Source organism: Lipophrys pholis, assembly GCF_963383615.2.
Source record: "Lipophrys pholis genome assembly, chromosome: 17".
NCBI classification, from domain to species: Eukaryota; Metazoa; Chordata; class Actinopteri; order Blenniiformes; family Blenniidae; genus Lipophrys; species Lipophrys pholis.
The window spans coordinates 22,173,510-22,186,657 of record NC_137643.1 but is presented as its reverse complement, the minus strand read 5'-3'; the positions used below and the strand labels follow the sequence as shown (position 1 = coordinate 22,186,657).

At 44.8% G+C, this 13,148-nt stretch overlaps 1 protein-coding gene across 1 annotated transcript; it reads right to left on the bottom strand.

Annotated features, from left to right (window-relative positions):
• Positions 1-1,057: 1,057 nt before the first annotated feature.
• zdhhc18b (zDHHC palmitoyltransferase 18b) lies at positions 1,058-11,369 on the bottom strand. The gene is made up of 8 exons (XM_080484970.1): positions 10,617-11,369; positions 10,032-10,192; positions 8,027-8,176; positions 7,798-7,935; positions 7,409-7,689; positions 7,207-7,316; positions 6,897-6,999; positions 1,058-3,031 (listed from the first exon to the last, which is right to left on the bottom strand). The coding sequence occupies exons 1-8, from the start codon at positions 10,871-10,873 to the stop codon at positions 2,738-2,740; spliced, it is 1,494 nt and encodes a 497-aa protein (XP_080341096.1). The 5' UTR covers positions 10,874-11,369; the 3' UTR covers positions 1,058-2,737.
• Between the last annotated feature and the right edge of the window lie 1,779 nt (positions 11,370-13,148).

Here is a 13,148-nt window from a genome sequence, read left to right as displayed (position 1 = left end):
TTAATTAATTAATATTTGTGATCCACAATAATTTAAATCCAAAGAAATGAAGGCCTAAAAGGTTTATTCTATGTGCAATAGATCTATTTGTGTGTGTGTGTGTGTGTGTGTGTGTGTGTGTGTGTGTGTGTGTGTGTGTGTGTGTGTGTGTGTGTGTGTGTGTGTGTGTGTGTGTGTGTGTGTGTGTGTGTGTGTGTGTGTGTGTGTGTAGGAAACAGGTGATCTAAAGCTATTGCTTGAGAGGAAGTGAGTGAGCAGGTGGTGAACACGAACCCGATGCTGACGACTCGTTGACACTGAAGGTTCGGCGACAGAAACGAGGCGGTGTGAAGAATAGACCAAGAAGCAGATTGTAAAAATCCTCCTCGCCACCATGCAGTTGAGTTTGCCGCCACGGAAACACACACCCGCCTTCATTGTGCTGCTTGGAAGTAAAGTTAAAGGGAAGATCCACCGAGCGGATCTGAGATGAATCGTAAAACATGCTGAGCCTCACACAGATGCAGATTTTGGATGTAACCGTCTACAGAAGGGTGACAAACAAACAAATGAGGTTTGTTCCAAACTACATTTTTCTAACCTTGTTAGAGAAAAGTCGTTCCAGTCTTATTGGCTCCGGCTGATCATCAAAATAAGGCAAACTTTGGTTCAGTTACTCAAATCCAACATGGCCGAGTGTCAACGCGCTTTGATCTCTTTCATTTTGATTCAATTCACTCAAATTAGCCATGAATTGATCGATTCATCGGCGTGGATTCTGATCAAATTCCGAAGATAGAACATAGAAAGAAGGCGCCTGGATGATTATCCGTCATGTTACAGGCGTCAAAGAATCACCGATGGTTCTTAGTCGACGTTTGCACAAGTTGAATTTATACTGTTTTAGAGCTTTTTGATGTTAAAAACATCACTTCAGTATTTTCACAATTAAATGCCCTGAGCCTGAGGGCCGTTAATCCACCGCACAGCGATCGACAGGAAGACATGACAGCTTTGTTGCATAATTAGAAAACTTTGGTACGTCACAAGGTACTGTTGTAGTAATGTTTTTTTTTTTAAATTTCAGTTTGACTGACATAAGGTAATGAGTATATATGATGCCCATGAGTGATTCTCTCCAGTAGTTTCATGTGATTTATCTATTTATTTACTTTTTGGAATTTGAGTCGTAGTAAAATTGCAAAAGAAATATTCTGTTTCAAAGAACTCAGTTATATTATATTATTGGCTGCAGGTATTACATTGTCAAAGGATTGTTCTAAGTGCAGTAACTTAAAGGAGTCATATTCTCCAGCTGTTCAACTCTTCCACATGATCTCATTGGTCCAGAAACCTTGTATTCAAAGTTTTTTTTAGCTTTTCCTTAATTTCCCTCCATTTGAATATTGGATCATAGGAGCTGCATTCAGAATCTGCTGTGTCTGTGTCAGCTGGACTGGCTCCGCCCACACATGCCCATCTTGGGAAGAGGAGGAAGTACTTCCTCTCGTGGTGCCATGTGCCAGAGCAGAGCTGCCTAATTGTGGGAGGAGTCAAAGGGAGGGCCTACCTTGATTGGGATTGGCTGAACCCCCGATGACACTATATAGGGTTTGATTTCTGATTGGCTGGTTGGAGCAACACACTTTTTAAAACCTGAAACAAGCCAGGGACAGAGAGGACAGACTGTCTTTAATATGACCCCTTTAAATATATTATTACTACAAACAGTTTCAGGCCCCGTCGCTTGTTGAGTCAACAGTTTGTAATTTGACACCAGCCTCTCCTCTATCCGTCATTGATTTTTACGGGCGTAGAAATTTGTGACGGGGTGATATCAACTCATGCAAACTGCACAGTGAGATCGTAAGCGATTATTGAAAATGTTATTTTGTGACTCAATATTTGAAAATTTGGCCAAATTCTACTGGAACATTCAGATATCTTAAGATTCTGGGTGTATTTTAGATTCTAACGAAAGGGCTCTATAGTGGGAGACAGCCACTTTTTCATTTATATCGATATAAGTCAACTTTTTCTCTCATTTTGGTGTCAGTATGTGCTGGTGACCAGTGAGTAATACTGCAGATTTACACAAAGACTCACTGTGAATTTTTCCTACTCAACCTCTCATAGGTGTGTTGGAAGCTCGTAGTGGAACGACACTCTATACCAGAATGCCGAGCTCGGGTAGTCATTTGTCACCCTTCTGTACGTCCCTCGGAGTTTGTCTGGAGCTCAGAACCCGAAGTCCTCGTGTCCCCGAAAGTCCTGAACCCGGGTTCTCCAATCACTCACTGCTCTGTCCGTCTCCGGGTGACGTTATTAGTGCAGACTGTGCATGTGCTGTTCAGCTTGAGGGAAAGACTGGCTGGAATCTGCCCTATAAACCCAGAGATGACACATGTGAATCCAATATCTAGGCTGGATTTTCCCTTTCAGAGCAACATTCCTCTTCACGGATGCTCCCAGAGTCAGGACTGTCTGTACCGAGCCAGTGGGTCAGGAGAATCGTCAAACTTGTGCCTTCTTGTTCACGTGTGCTCTTCACTCTTCGCCAAAATCTCCATCCAGAAAGGACAAGTCCGCCACGGCGTTCCCGTTTCCGCGCAGCAGCTCGACCACGGCGAGTGAAAACTGAGTGATTGTCGTACGAAGCGACGCCTTCCAGGGACTTCAGGCAACCGACACTAATGAAGAACGACTTGGATGCGACTAATGTGCAGCATGCAAGTTGTGGTGTTTTCTCCAGGTCGAATCAGCGCGACCGCCCGAAGCGGCCGCCCTTGCGGCCCTTCGCTTCGTCGTCCGGAGAGGGAGGGGAGACGGGCTCCTCGAAGGCCGGGTTGGGGATATGCAGCGCTGCTCGTCTGCATTTCTTGGAGCGAGTCTTGGAGCCGGCGACAGGCGGGGTCTTGGACGACTCGGGGGCGGGGTCAGAGGTCGCTGCAGGGCCGCAGTCCGGACGCGGGTGAGCCGTCTGGGGTTTCCCCTGAGGACAGGAAGTGGACAGTGCCGCCGACTCCAGCAGGCCTCTAGTCCCCTGGGCGCACTGTGGGGGGGCAGAGGGAGGCGGTGAGGAGACGGTCCAGCTACCTGGTTATCAATAAGCTACCTGGTTATCATTAAGCTACCTGGTTATCAATAAGCTACCTGGTTATAAATCAGCTACCTGGTTGTAAATCAGCTACCTGGTTATCAATAAGCTACCTGGTTATCATTAAGCTACCTGGTTATCAATAAGCTACCTGGTTATAAATCAGCTACCTGGTTGTAAATCAGCTACCTGGTTATCAATAAGCTACCTGGTTATCAATAAGCTACCTAGTTATAAATCAGCTACCTGGTTGTAAATCAGCTACCTGGTTATCAATAAGCTACTTGGTTATCAATAAGCTACCTGGTTATAAATAAGCTACCTGGTTATCAATAAGCTACCTGGTTGTAAATAAGCTACCTGGTTATCAATAAGCTACCTGGTTATAAATAAGCTACCTGGTTATCAATAAGCAACCTGGTTGTAAATAAGCTACCTGGTTATCAATAAGCTACCTGGTTATAAATAAGCTACCTGGTTATCAATAAGCTACCTGGTTGTAAATAAGCTACCTGGTTGTAAATGAGCTACCTGGTTATCAATCAGCTACCTGGTTGAAAATAAGCTACCTGGTTGTAAATCAGCTAACTCTTTGAAAATAAGCTACCTGGTTGTAAATCAGCTACCTGGTTATCAATAAGCTACCTGGTTGTAAATCAGCTAACTGGTTGTAAATCAGCTACCTGGTTGAAAATAAGCTACCTGGTTGTAAATCAGCTACCTGGTTATCAATAAGCTACCTGGTTATCAATAAACTACCTGGTTGTAAATTAGCTACCTGGTAATCAATAAGCTACCTGGTTATCAATCAGCTACCTGGTTGTCAATCAGCGACCTGGTTGTAAATCAGCTACCTGGTTGAAAATAAGCTACCTGGTTGTAAATCAGCTACCTGGTTATCAATAAGCTACCTGGTTATCAATAAGCTACCTGGTTGTAAATCAGCTACCTGGTTATCAATAAGCTACCTGGTTATCAATCAGCTACCTGGTTGTAAATCAGCTACCTGGTTATCAATAAGCTACCTGGTTGTAAATCAGCTACCTGGTTGAAAATAAACTACCTAGTTGTAAATAAACTACCTGGTTGTAAATCAGCTACCTGGTTATCAATAAGCTACCTGGTTATCAATCAGCTACTTGGTTGAAAATAAGCTACCTGGTTGTAAATCAGCTACCTGGTTGAAAATAAGCTACCTAGTTGTAAATAGGCTACCTGGTTGTAAATAAGCTACTTGGTTGTAAATCAGCCACCTAGTTGTAAATCAGCTACCTGGTTATAAATCAGCTCAGTGAACTGAGCGACATGAAACAAAGGGAAGCAGGCTGAACATCAGCAGCAGGACGAGCCAAACAATTCATGCGCTACACATTCTGGACTCAGTTCAGGTCCGAGAAGTTTTAACTTCATCACACAAGTGGGTGCATGACAGGAGAAATGTGTTTTTATCGTTACAAATGACAAAAAGAAGCTAAATTATTCAACAGAAAGTGATGACATCTATTCAGACACATTTACACGGTGGATTGCTGGGATATGGATTAAAATGAGTAAATCAATCAAGCCACTCAGTCCATGACGTGCAGAAAGGAGCCACTCTTCAACCTCACCCTGCGTTACCTGGTCAGTGTAAAACACTGAGTGGGACTGTAAACCTCTCCAACAGCCTTGTTATCCTTATTAGTGATTAGTTATTAAAAAGAATCTGCATGCACCATGTGTATCTGCATAATTCCTGTTGCAATATGGCCGCTGTTATGCTGAGGCTAGTGAAGAGCAGGAAACGATTTATTCCAGCAGTGGAGTGAAAACACAACAGGTTATATTCTGGCAGGATCTATATTGTGATATCCTGACGGCTCATTGAAGACATGCAGGAGCACACACACACACACACACACACACACACACACACACACACACACACACACACACACACACACACACACACACACACCTGCTTCATTTTGAAACTGAGTCACTCTGATCAATAGAAACTCTTCACTTTATTCATGAGGCAAAGATAGAATGATTTGATAAAAATGTAAAATGAGAGGAAGGAAAAGCAAAGTGAGGAATGAGAATTTAATGGAGGATGAGACATGAAGAGAGCAAAGGAACAAACAGGAGGACGGAGGATTCTTGTGGCACTTCAGCCTCTTCACATGGAAACAAACACGAGAACAGGAACAGCTGGATTTTAACGATATACCTTCTTGATAAACTTGTTAAAAAAAAAAAAAGACATTAAGGAGCAAAAACATGAATAATAAAAAGATCCGTTTGTATTTCTGGATATGAAAGAAAAAATGCTTTAATGCAAAAGACTGAATTTCATGTAAGTAAAGGCTGCAGCACAACTCTGCAGGTTTCATTTATATCCCCAGGAGGAAGAGGAGGAGCAAGAGGAAGAAGAGGAGGAAAAAGAGGAGGAAGAAGAGGAGGAACGAGGGGGGCTTCATGTGGTTCTGCACAGCAGCCAGATACTGAGGTAGAGGAGGAGGAGGAGGTGGAGAAGGTGGATTAGGACGACGAGGAAGGGGGGAGGAGGAGGAGGAGGAGGAGGACGAGGAGGAGGAGATGAAAAAAGAGGGGGGAGGAGGAAAAGGAGGAGGAGGAGGAGGCTTCATGTGTTTCTGCACAGCAGCTGAATGCTGAGGTAGAGGAGGACGAGGAGGTGGAGAAGGTGGAGGACGAGGAGGAAGGGGGAAGGAGGAAGAGGAGGAGGAGGAGATGGAGGAAGATGGGGGGGAGGAAGAGGAGGAGGAGGAAGAGGCTTCATGTGTATCTGCACAGCAGCTGAATATTGAGGTAGAGGAGGAAGAGGAGGAGGAGCAGGAGGTGGAGGAGGAAGAGGCTTCATGTGTTTCTGAATATTGAGGTATATAAAGTCTTTTCAAAGTAAAAAAAACAGGAAGACGACGTCTCCGAGGCTTAAATCCCCATCAAACCCTGATCTGAGGTCAACATAGAGCTGATGCATCCAGATGTTTCCCTTCATCATACTGTATTTGGTCCATTCGAAGAGGAAACATTACATTTCCTCCTGATTTCAGAAGCTCTTATCTTTAATGTGACGATAAATGTTCAGTTCAAACCAGTTTAACACATGAAATGATGAGTAATGTAACAGAAACTTCCTGTCACTAAAACACTGAATCGAATGACGAGTGCTCTGCAATGAGCAGCTGCTGAAGTGAGGCTGGTGTCAAACTACAAACGCATTATGCTGCAATTCAAAGAAATTTGAGCTCAAACTTGAAACGTGGGTTGTTTTATTTAATCAGGAATCAGAGACCAAAATAACTCCTTCTAACTAAGATTTAGCTCATTAGTGTTTGGTTGTGAGCTTCCAGAACCCAAAAATGGAGAAATACTCACAATAGATCAGCTTAAGATCAACAGAGGAAGAACAAAACTTTAAAGATTTGCAGGCTGAAGCTGGATTTGATCTAATTCATGGAATCAGCTGACATTACTGCATCCGGATGTGTTCCCTCTATTTTTGTTGTCTGTTTTTAACAATAATCGGGACGGAACAATCCAGAGTCTGGACACTGTATTCCAACTAACATGGTTTCACTACGAAGAAGCTGGAATCAGAAGGAGTAAAATCAGTGGGATCTGTTGCTACTTTGCTTATTATATCACTAGTAGTTTATAAAAACCACACGGCTGTTTCAGACCAATCAATGCGTATAATTGTAATACTTCAAATTCCAAACAACTGTGTTTTATGTCTACAGCGCCAACAAAAGCTCCAGACAGGCGGAGAGGTGGAGGGATTGAGGGGTTTGAAAAGCGGAGAGGACGCTCCTACCACGTTAATGTCGCTTTTCGTGGCCAGCGTGGGAACCTGGAGGTCCGAGCTGCCCGTCTGGGCCGACTGGTCCGCCGGCAGGAAGCCTCGTCTGTCGATCAGGCTGAAAACCACAGAGCAAGAAATGTTCTGGTCGGAGGAAGGTTGGATTTTACACACCCGAGATCCAGACACAAGTGAAGGTTCAGCATCAAATGTCCTTTTAACTAGTAGCACAGAAATACTTCATTAACCCCGGAGGACAAGCCAGGATTAATATCAACCCTTTAAATTGAAAAAGAGACGATACCGTCTCCATCCATGCACTAACCTTGGAGGCATCGGCGCACAGAGCACCGAGCAGCAGTTGATGCAGATGTTTCTGTGGCTGTACGGGTTGGTGACTTCCTCGCCGCTCTTTCCCGACCAGGAGCCTTTAATCTGAAACCAATACCATCAAATCCTGTGAGAGCAAAAGGGGGAAATTCTTCTAAAAAAAACAATGTGAATACGCTGGAATCTGATCGACTCACGTCTTCGTTCGTGGTCCGATTGGACGCCACCAGGTAAGTGTGGAAGCCCGAGAGGCCCAGGATGGACCAGACGGAGAAGAAGCATATGACGAGCTCCACTGCGGTGAGCAGCCGGGTCAAGGAGAGCAATGTGCTTTTCCGATACGCGTTTCTAAATCGGTTGAGCCTCGGAACAAGAAACCTCACAATCGCGAGGAGAAAGACCTTAAGAGGTGGTCGAGAAGGATATCTGCCGGGACTCTCCTGAACAGCAAACATCAGGCCTTTCCCACCCTGAGCCCCTGAAACCCAGGAGAGGAAAAACGAAACAACAACAGTCACTGTTTTTTACAGCCGAGTGATTTTAAAGTTAACGTGCTGAAAACGGGCCCGGCGGGTCGGTCACGTACGGAGCGCCAGGTGTGTGGTCACGCAGCCGAAGATGAACGCCGTCAGGAAGGACAGCGACACGATGAAGGTGTAGAAGAAGCGGTAGTTGCGTTTCCCCACGCAGTTGCCCACCCAGGGGCAGTGGTGGTCGAACCTCTCTGGGGGGGGGGGGGGGTTACAGGGTGAACCGGGGCGTTAACATGTGATCTTGGAAGTTTGTTATTCATGGCTAGGTGAACGTCGGCTCACCCACACAGTTGTCACACAGGCTGCAGTGGGAGGTGCGCGGCGGCCGGAACATCTTGCAGGTGAAGCAGTACTTGAGCTTGACCACCTGCTGGTTGATGAGGACTTCCTTGGTGCGCGGCGGCGGCCGGTAGCTGGTGTTTCCTGTGTTGTCTGTCGGAGGAGACCAGGGAGACGCTCGTTAACTGAAGCCGGGCCAAGATATTCAAGCTCCACAACAGTTTTCTTTAGGGAACTACTTCATTTCTAATGCTACTGCTTAAATATCACAAGACTACTTTTAATAAGAGTACTGATTCCAGGGGCGATGTTGGTCTAAAGGTACTGCAGTACTCCAGAAAGGTCTTGGTCTCAAGACCGAGGTCTTGGTCTGGACTTGGTCTTGTCTTGATCTGGACTCAATTTTGGCCCCTTAAAGTCTTTGTCTTGTCTTGGTCTGGACTCAGCTAAGAAAGTCTTGGTCTTGATCGTGTTTTGGTCTTTCCTTGGTTTTGGTCCCTTAAGGTAAAGGTCTTGGTCTTGACTTGGTCTCAGCCCCTTAAGGTCTTGGTCTTGATCGTGTTTTGGTCTTTCCTTGGTTTTGGTCCCTTAAGGTAAAGGTCTTGGTCTTGACTTGGTCTCAGCCCCTTGAAGTCTTGGTCTTGGGATGCTCTTGTAACATAACGTGTGACAGTAAACACATAAAAACTAAACAAAGTGGGAGTTTGACATCATCTGCAACGATATAAAACTGATTTTTTTTTTTTTTTAAATGTTTAATTGTTCATCAGGTCCCAAACAGCAGGAGCGCTCACAGCTGGTCGGCTAAAAGTTTTCAAAACTTGGAAATGCAAAACTTGAGAGAGTCTCACTGAGGCTGCACTGATTGCAAGAAAGCGAATGCAGAAAACTAAAACTATCCAGCGTGAGGCTTTTTCTGAAGAAACACCGACATGGAGACGTTTCACTGCAGCAAATCACATAACAACCTGCACTGCAGGTGGCGCTGTTATTTAGCCACAGTCTGACAGAGTTTACGCTCTTCTCTCATACGATCTTGCCCGATCTGCTTCCACTTCACTCGGGAGAAGGTTCCAATCCTTCACTTAGTCACTTGACGGGACACGTAAAGTCTGGAAACGCGTGAAAATTGTGATTGAAGGTTCAAAATAGCTTCAAACTCCTATTTATAGGTTGAAATGAGACTTTTTCTAAAGGTTCTGTTGGTGAGGTCAACTTCTAAATGAACCCGAGATGCTTGTTAAAGACTTTTTCCTGAGGCACTAAAGCCTCAATACGGCAGAATCTAAATAAAAATAGCTCTTCTAATGTGAGCTTTGGGCGAGGAGGAGGCGTTCCCGGGGTGCGCTGCAAGGTGCGATACCGAAGGAAGCCGCACGGAAAGGAAGGACAATGTTGGTGAGGCATCAGACCATGAGAGGAAATGCTGCAATGCAAAAGGCTGCGAGACGGTTTGAGGTGCAGAACCTCTTCAGCCAACTTCTGCTGGCAGAGTGACGTTTACTGCAGTGAGTCACGGCCAACCCTCCTGAGGACCTTGGATGTGTCGAGACTTTCATTATCATCGACGTCGGCAGGGAGGCGGGGCGCGACTTTCAGGTATGTCAAAGTGAAGCGGCAGATCCGTTGTCGTCAACCTCCGGGGGACGAAGAATAGACGAAGGCCAATGAAACAACAGGACTGAACTCCAGATTGGACCGTCAAAAAAACTGCAAGAATCTCCTCAAGCGCTGCTGCTTTAAAGGACGTAGACCCAGTTTACGTGTTCTTCACGTGCCTGGATAGCGTCCAGTTTGACTGGCTTCCTCTCCGAGATCCAAAGACCTGAGAGCAGAATTTTGATTTGATTTGTGTCCTTCTCGCAACACGGTGAAAGAAATCGGGGAATATTGGTCAATCTTGACACTGATCTCATCCGGGGTGCAGTCCACTGCTCCCCACAGCCCCGACTTCCATAAAGCAGGTATTTAAAAGCTGGACACCCTTGTACTTTCCACTCCCTCTTACCAATCTGCTTCTCGACGTCCGCAGCCTCGTCTGGCGTGGCTCTGGGCAGGATGCCCGGGTCGGTGAAGCTGGTCTGGAGCAGCGTGATCAGCACGAACACGAACAGGGCGCCTCCAATGACGGGTATGCAGCCGGTCAGGTGTTTGACCAGGAAGGGACAGCTGGGATTACAAACAGAGAGAGAGAGAGAGAGAGGATGAGATACAAAAAAATCACTAAATAAGCTGGTTTTAATTAGAACCCGGCAAGGAATCGACTTTAATTAACATTCACTTTTAATCACCATCTAAATCCTTCAAGACGTGGCACACTTTTCATTACGTAGGCAGAAAGGACGATTGTCTTTATTGTTAGGTTGTTATGATAAAGAAATAGAGTAGGTGTCAGGGTTTAAAATCAGAGATTACAGTTCAGGGGTTCCTGAGAGAAAGTTAATTTTGTAGACAAGCAAACATAATTTAATGGTTAAACATGGCCAGTACATCCAATAGTACGAATGTGAATTAAATGGTGTTGTTTGGCTCAATATCTGCTTTTTGGACCGGGACTTCATCAGTGATGTGCCAGAAATGAGTGAGAACTCACTCAAAAACAAAGAATAATCCGCTCGTGACCAGGATGAGGCCCAGGGTGAGGGGCAGGACCCCGCTCTGCCGGGCCATGATGATCCGCCCGCCGCAGTAGAAGCGGTTCTTCCCGGGGAACACCTCCCACTTCCTGCGGGGTCTCCGTCTCCGCTCCGCCGGCTTGTGCGCGTCGCTGCTCGGGTGAGGAGGCGGGAGGGTGGGGGTCGGCGTCGGGAGCGCGTGCCGGTCGATTTGTTGATAGTCGCAGTTTTTCATGTTTTTATTCTTATTTCGGGGCGTTCGGCCGCTGTTGTCCGGATGTGGACCCCCGGGGAGGAGAGCATCACCGCCCCCGGAGGACAGGACAACAGCCGCGCGGAGCGAGGAGGAGGCAGGCGGAACGCTGACTCCCAGCAATCACCCCGATATTACTTTCCATCGTTCCATTGCCTCTCGGGTTTTTCTCTCCCGGGTCCTCCGAGTTAAAGGTCCATCCTCCAGCGGTACATCGTGAGCCTCCTAGCCGCTGCGCGCTGCATCCAGCTGCGGTCTCAGCATCAGCACACCCCGAGGACCCGAACCGACCCGGACCGAGGCTGCCTGGTTCCCCGGGACATCTTAGTCCACTTCCGCTTCACCTGCACTGATTCATTTAACGCTATTCAAACTTTAATATCGCTCTTTGCTCTCGTAACCGTGTCCAGTTCGCTCGGTTGTTATGATAAACGAGTCGCCTGGTGTTCCGATCTAACTGGTTTCCCAGTTGACTGGTGACCAACTTCCTCTCGCGCCAAAGGAAGTTGGTCACCATTTAACATGGAAACCAGATAATCCGAAACATGAATTACGATAGTTAACCAAGCTGTACCTAGCACTTCCGCTTCTCTTCTTATTGTTAATACATCAATAATGACAATAACTCGTTTAAAATGTTCAGATAAATGTTGGGATTTTTTTTTTGTATATCTAACTTATTCCACAACATATTCAGAAATAGTTTTCTTGTTCAAATTTTAAGCACATAAATTAATATGATACATTGGTATAGGTATCAGTAATTGTTAGTGAAACCTTTTATATTTTTGTACCATTCGACACACACACACATATATATATGTGTGTGTGTGTGTGTGTGTGTGTGTGTGTGTATATATGTATATATATTTTTATTTTATTTTTTTAATTTAGCATATTTAATAATCAGTTCATTTCAACATGTTACAACTATTATATTAAGACTTGGATAAAAATGTATAAATAAATTACATATATTTTTGAATAATTTATGACATATAATACAGAATGAATATTGATCATGAAAATGGAAGGATATTATTCAAAATATGGCAAATAAATACGAATAAATGTTTTCTCTATATGTATATACTGTGTATAATGGTTTGTGACAAATAAAGAACTTCACTTGTATTCCTGTGTATTTGCTGCTGCAACAATGTAAATTTTATGTGGGACAAATAAAGATTTTCTCATCTCATCGTATCTTAAAGGGGACATATCATGCTAAATCCACTTTTTTAGCCCTTAAATGCATTTTGTTGTATATTTAGAGTGTTTAGAAGTACAGAAAAGTTCAAAGTAGTCTCTTCAGGTGCTCCGTTGATATCTTTATATTCTGTTTTGGTCATATTTTGCGATCGGTTTCGATTTTTCTATTCTCTATTACGTTTTTTGAACAATGACGTCACAGTATTCTCAGTGGAACTGCCAAATTAGGACATCGACATTTCGAGCAATCCGCCATTTTTGTTTCTCGCTGCGATTTTGTAGTCCAACCGAAGTTACGAGAGGATAAGTGGAAATGTTCGGTTGTTGGATGTAGTAACCCACAAGCTTCGTTACACCATCTCCCAGCATCAGAACCTTTTCCAAGTGCCTGGTTGAGTTTTATTTTTCACAGAAATGTACCCACATCTGTGGGTAAGGTCATTTTTGTGTGCGCGAATCACTTTAAGGACGACTGCTTCAGCAACCTCCGCCAGTATAAAGAAGGATTTGCCGAAAGACTTGGTCTGATTGAGCGGTCAGTTCCTTCTATCTATGGAGACGACGAACAGAGCACTTCGGTAAGCTGTATATAACGCTAAAAAGTGTGATGATAAGACGTCCCTGTCATTGTTTTGTTAGCATTAGCAGTTGCACCGTCTTCATATGTTAGCGCTGTGTGCTCGTTTTAGATTATAATGTAACTTCTGTGTTAAATAGTCGTTGTAATACAGGCAGTATTGTAGTAGTGGGCATGGATGGAGAAGTTAGTGTAAATATAGTAACACACCATTGCGTTACATCCATATGAAGACGTTGTTCTGCAGGTGCATCATCGTCATTTTCATCTCGCTCCGCCGGGTCCGACTCTGGCTCCAACATGTATGGCTGGATGGACAAATCTTCCGTTGTTGACATTTTGTAAATAATGTGTGAATATAAAGTTTCTGCGCCGCTAGATAATTGTATCTGTTCTATCAAACTACAAAGATGGCCGAACAGGGTGGCGTTGAACCGAGTGTCACCTCTGCAACCTGGAGAGGAGGCG